Source organism: Benincasa hispida, chromosome 9 (genome assembly GCF_027475165.1).
Source record: "Benincasa hispida cultivar pf3 chromosome 9, pf3_genome.v1.1, whole genome shotgun sequence".
Lineage (NCBI taxonomy): Eukaryota > Viridiplantae > Streptophyta > Magnoliopsida > Cucurbitales > Cucurbitaceae > Benincasa > Benincasa hispida.
Window position 1 is genome coordinate 1856122 of NC_143486.1, and position 6249 is coordinate 1862370.

A 6249-nucleotide genomic window follows, 5' to 3' on the forward strand; every position below is an offset into this window, starting at 1 on the left:
GTTCCTTGGAGAAAAGGAGACAACAGCTTATGCCGAAGTTGTGATGATGACCAACAATTTTGAGAGGATTCTTGGGAAGGGAGGTTTTGAGATGGTTTACTATGGAGTTCTAGATGACACTCAAGTAGCTGTGAAAATGATTTCTCCATCAGCAATACAGGGCTACCATCAGTTTCAAGCAGAGGCATGTGCTCAAAATATCCTATTTAATTTTCAGAAAAAGAAAAGTTAGCTCATACCTCTTTGCTAGGCTGAAAAAAATCCACTTTTCTCTCAGGTTACAATTCTTATGAGAGTTCACCACAGAAATTTAACAAACCTTGTAGGGTATATGAATGATGGAGGTCACCTTGGCCTCATTTATGAGTACATGACCAAAGGAAATCTGGCCGAGCATCTTTCGGGTAATTTTCTAGCTCTAGCTAAAACTTAAATACTGAAAAAAATTAAATTTTGAGGCTGAACCACATTTTGCTTGTTTTCACACAGAGAAAAGCTCAAATATCTTAAGTTGGGAAGACAGACTTCGAATTGCAGTAGATGCAGCTCAAGGTGTGTGCGAAAAGTTAATAATTTCTTTGAAGTTTCCACAAACACATTATCGGCATTTTATAGAAAGAAAACTTACAGTGTAGAATATGGATAAACAAATAAGCAGGACTAGAGTATGTGCGTCATGGTTGTACGCCATCAATAGTCCACAGGGATGTGAAGAAAAATTTGAACGCCAAACTTTCTGATTTTGGACTTTCAAAGACTTACCCAACAGATGACAAGTCCTACATGACCACTGTTATTGTTGGCACTCCAGGTTACCTTGATCCAGAGTAAGTACTAAATTTCCAACATTTTCCAATCAATTGCTTCTCAAATTTTGAGAAAAATGACGGACACATACTTGGTGGCTTGTGTCTCAGGTACTATACATCAAACAGGCCAACTGAAAAAATTGATATGTACGGTTTTGGAGTTTCCTTGATGGAAATAATTAATTGCAGACCAGAAATGTCAAACACCCCAGACCGAGAAATAAATTACATAGCCAAATGGGTTCGTACCATGGTTGCCCAGGGAGATATCAAGGTTATGGATGCCACTCACTCCAGTCCCATGCCAAGGTGAAAGAAATTCTACAAATCGACCTCAACTTTTTTCTGGTTTCAAGTTCCATCTTCCCTTTGAACTATTTGAATTGGTTGTATCCAATCTTCATTTCATCAAATAAATCGTTGGAGATGATGAAATTTAGTACAAACATAGGTTAGATGAGATTTGTAATATCACTGAAGTTGAGTTTTGCAATTGTGTATACAGTGTGCAATACCAATGAGGTTGATGTGTTCATCTTTATTACATCAATATGAGAATGGGTTCTGTCTATTTCACTTGCAATTTTTCACCAAATTGGATCAATTTTTTCTTTTTTCAAGTAACTTTTCGAGATCTACGTGTTGGAAGGCAGCTTGTTACACCATGAAACCGCAAAAAGAACTCTTGTGGCCCTCAAATTATATTACACAATGTTTTGGTTTGATTTCGGCCTCTTTTTTATCTTCTTTTCTCAATCTGGAACTGGTTCGTTCCACATCCAGAGAGGACCTTGCAATGATTAGTTTTCTTTTGTATGGATGACATTTTGGAAGACCAAAATGAAATTTGACTTGGTTTTTAAATAGAATGTTCTTTTGAACTTACACTTACTATATACCAGCATGAATTACCAAAACGAAACATTTTGCACGCTTGTTAGATCTTGCTTTCACTATTCGGGTTTTTTATACGGATGACCTCATTTGGAAGGCCCAAATGAAAAATGACCATCTGTAGAGAAAGTAATGAAAAGTGACTTTCTACTTACGTCATAAGCATGTGATTTTACGGATTTGCCCCTGAGATGCACCCTGCACGTCTGCCAATATGAAGTTACTCAATCCTCGATAGCTCGTCAATTGTTCCTCGACGCATGGTCACTCGATACCCAGGTGTGTGATCACTCGATATCGCTGCAATCGACATGTGTATACTCGATCATATCCATGTCATACTCGATACTCGATTCTTTTGAATTCTCCATGCCTTCAGAACCTGCTTTATAGTTCATGCTCATGTATGAACATACACAAATTGGAGAACTTTCTAATAATGTACACGATTCTTTCAAATCAATTTCTTGAAATATGAAGTATTTTTTTTATTATTATTATTAACTAAGAACAAACAGAATTGAAACACAAAAGAAAAAATCGAGATCATTTTCCCTTCAAAAAACCCACTTCAAAAAATCTATTTTTCTTGATGGAGATCAAGTTATAAAGGCATTGAGGTCATTTCACTATATTGTCTCACATCTCTTTGTAAGTGAATGTGCTTTTTTTTGCTCACTTTTTTTACTTTTCCAACAATGTGTGAGACATATGAAGTGACCAGGATCCATAAGCACTCTATTCATTAATTTTGGCAGAAATGAAAGCATGCTTTAGCAGAAATAAATGGGTTTCATGACATACCTTTGAAGAACTTTCTCTAAGCTTGAATCCAGCTACAAATCTCCTTTGAATCTTATTGTAGACCACCCCAAGATCTTCCCTACTATCCTCTTGGTATGCCCTAGATTGAGTTGTGGGACTCAAAATAAGCCTGAAATAAAGGAATAGGAGACAAACTCATAGCAGCAACCCAACAGAAGAACAACTTCTTCTCTCACGAACAGAAAAATTTGATCGGTTGCATTGCTTCAAAAACACTTCAATCTCTTCAATATATTGCAGACACTCATGCAAAGAGATTTGCTGCATGAGATGTAGCTCATGCTTGGAGTTAATGAAGCTTGAAGATGTAGGTTGTTAGTAAGCTACTTGATGAAGACAATGGAAAATGCTCTTTTTCTATTTTTTGTTTTTTCCTTTCTTTTTCAATTTATCAAATATTGATTTCATAAATAAATTCTTTTAATAAAATTGAAAATATTATTAATTTTACAAAATTAATTTCATAAATTAATTTTATTAATAAAATTAATAAATAATTATTTAAACAATTTAAATAATTCTAATTAATTTAATATCAAATATTACCTCTTGTTTTACCCCCGAAATTACCTCTTGTTCTTTAAGTCCCACTGATCCCCTAATGAACAATTGATTTGTGATCCAATTAACAAATCAAATCCTTCTCGGGCCAATGAGAGGTTGATGCCTCTTGCTCAAGACCCAAAATCAGCACTTGAAGGGAACAACCTCTCTACTAACCCTAATTGGGTAGAAGTGAATTTCGTCTTGCACCCTACGTCTCCAGCTATTCATTCGGTCTTATCCCCAAAATGGAAAGCTTATTGAGCAGAGGCAATTGGTCTACTCTCACCGTTTGGAGATCAAAGGATAATCTCGAACAAACAGAAGTTCATAGTTAGCTCAGGATTAATGTCAAGTTACCTAGGTCATCGCTTTGAAATAGTCAGCCTTAAACAGTAAACAATGTTATAAAGTAAGAGTGACTGGTTTCGTGGTCCGATCTTGTACAAAACCCATTTGTACATGACACTCCCACTTCTTATGTCCCAACATGAACGAATTAGGATCACTTCGTTTGTAGCATTTTACAATTCTTTGTAACAACTACAGAGTAGGCTGCATCCAATAGTGTTACCAGAATAAGACACCCAACCTTATTCATATACTATAGATCATTTTGACTATTTACTCGAACCTGATCCACTTGTATGTCTTCACATAAAGTTCAAGTATTCATGTAATAGTCAAGGGACTTTAGGTTTTTTGGATTTCGAAAAACAATATATTCAACAAAAACTTATTGAATTTTCAAAATGAGTTCTATTGTTTACAAACCAAGAGTTTTAGGACATAAAACTCAACACATGAGATGACACAGATGAACGCTATACTGAAGGCCGTTTGAAGGGTTTGCTAGTTCCTAATACATTGACGTATAATGAATTGGTAAATCTAGTATATGAGATCATGCAAGTTAGTTCGACACAGTTCAAGATTATAATGAGGGTGACATATAAGATGGATATTAATTCTCCTCCAGTATGCTTAATGGACGATGATGATGTTAAATTTCTCCTCTCAGAGTACGATTGTACTAGACCGTAGGTATTTTTTAAGTCTTTAGAAAATCGAAGAATTTCATCGCGAGGAAACATTTTATTACCTAGAGAGATCAGACCGACCCATGTGTGGAGGTGATGTCAATGAGCATGATGTTTTTCCATCGGTGTCTAACTGGAAAACGACAACATCGATGTTAAGATAGCAAATGTATTGCATCCTATTGTGACAATAGAAGATGTTGGTACATGTGTAAATGAGAATGTGATGATTGAAGAGGAAGAGGTTAGGAATGAAGAACAGACAACCTTGGTTGTTTTAGGGAGTAATCCTTCTATTGTGAGTGAAGAACAGCCAACCCAGGTTTTTTTAGGGAGTGGTCTTTCTGTTGTGAATGAAGAACAACTCTGATTCTGTCAAATAATTATGGCCATTTTGTTGGGAGTGTGCCTTGCCACAATCAGAAAAATGTACCATCCAGTAGTAACGTTAGAATGGGGGACTTGATCATGCAACCACAGTCGTCCATAGGGTTGATGGATACAATTGAAGTAAGTCAAACTTTCTTCAGCAAGAATGATATAAAGATGAGGTTAGTAATGTTAGCCATTAAGAACAAGTTTGAGTTGCGGGTTAAAAAATCGAACAAAAAATTGTATAGTGTTCGGTGTTCACCCTAGACTTGTAAATGGGTCGTCCGAGCAATTAAAATGGAAGGGGTGATATTTTCAAGATCACAAAATGCACGCCCAATCACACATGCTCGATTGAAATATTGAATCGTGACCACAGGCAAGCCAGCGCATTTGTTATTAGTCACTTAATTAAGGGCAAGTTTGACATTGGTTAGGGGGACAAACTGCACCATATTATTGAGGATATGCGGCATCAGTATGGTGTCAATATTAGTTATGACAAAGCATGGCATGCAAGAGAAATTGCTTTTGCTCTTGCAAGGGGAATGCAACAAGGAATCATGAGTCATTTTGCATGCATATGGTAAGGCTTTGAAGATAGAAAATCCTATAACTCTATTTGAGATCGAGCTTGAAGAATCAAAATATTTCAAATATGTGTTCATAGCACTAGGAGCGTGTTTAATAAGTTTTAAGAGTTTTCGACTTGTGAACATTGTAGATGGTACTCATCTAAAAGGTAAGTATAAGGGAACAATGATAGTTGGTATTCCAATGGACGGTAATAACCAACTGTACCCACTAGCATATGTAATTGTTGATAGTGAGAATGATCGAGCCTTGAAATGGTTCATGACGACCCTTAAAACAACAATTGGAGAATGCCCTAACCTCGTATTCGTCTCAAACTATGGACAAAGTATAGCTAATATCATTGATATTGTATTCCCCAGATCTTACCATGGACTTTGTACCTTCCATTTGAAAAGGAACGTGGAGAAATACTTCAAAGACGAGTCCGTTAGAAAATTGTTTCACGATGCTTGTAGAGCATATCGAGAATTAGAGTTCAAGCGTCATTGGGTCCAAATAGTGAACTACAACAACGGTTCCCTCGCTAGATATTTAGAGGATGCTGATATTCAGCGGTGGGCACGATGTTACCAGTCCGGGAACCGATATGATAACATGACCAGCAATAGTGTCGAATGCTTCAATGCTATTACCAAAGAAGCAAGAGTGTCGCCAATAACTTTGTTGCTAGAATACATAAGAGGTCTACTTCAAGGTTGGTTTCATGAATGGCAAACAATGTGGTCTAATTGTACATCGAAGTGTAGAGGAAATAATGGGTTTACAGTGTGAAAAAGCTAGGAGATACCGAGTAAATCCAATCATTTGTTATAGATTTCATGCCAAGGATGGTGGACTATATGGTATAGTCAGCCTTAACACTCGAGAATGTAGTTGCATGAAATTTCAGTGTTTGGAGATTCCGTGTTCACACGCTATAGCTACAACTAGAGAGCGCAAATCAATCCGTTTACTCTATGCAACAGATTGTATAATGTTGATTCTCTCGTACTAGCATACGCGGAATCAGTAAACCCGCTTGGTCATGTATCTGAATGGAAAAAACCAGGGTATACCGAGGTAAAAATACTCCCATCGAAAAGACTGGTACAAGTTGGTAGATGAAGGGTAAATAGGATACTGTCTGTTGGAGAACATGTCACATTAAAGAAATGTGGACAATGTGGCCA

The 6249-nt window shown here is 36.7% G+C and overlaps 1 protein-coding gene across 1 annotated transcript; it reads left to right on the plus strand.

Annotated features, from left to right (window-relative positions):
* LOC120084485 (putative LRR receptor-like serine/threonine-protein kinase At1g51880) lies at positions 1 to 1359 on the plus strand. The gene is made up of 4 exons (XM_039040277.2): positions 1 to 404; positions 490 to 552; positions 659 to 827; positions 918 to 1359. Exons 1-4 carry the CDS (start codon positions 290 to 292, stop codon positions 1120 to 1122), a joined length of 552 nt encoding a protein of 183 aa, XP_038896205.1. The 5' UTR covers positions 1 to 289; the 3' UTR covers positions 1123 to 1359.
* The last annotated feature ends 4890 nt before the right edge of the window (positions 1360 to 6249 follow it).

What these genes read in the sequence shown, in the direction of transcription:
- LOC120084485 (XM_039040277.2), top strand. Translation starts at nt 290, where the DNA reads ATGAGAGTTCACCACAGAAATTTAACAAACCTTGTAGGGTATATGAAT. An exon ending in TCTGGCCGAGCATCTTTCGG is followed by an intron (nt 405 to 489) that starts GTAATTTTCTAG and finishes GTTTTCACACAG; the next exon opens with AGAAAAGCTCAAATATCTTA. An exon ending in TGCAGTAGATGCAGCTCAAG is followed by an intron (nt 553 to 658) that starts GTGTGTGCGAAA and finishes ACAAATAAGCAG; the next exon opens with GACTAGAGTATGTGCGTCAT.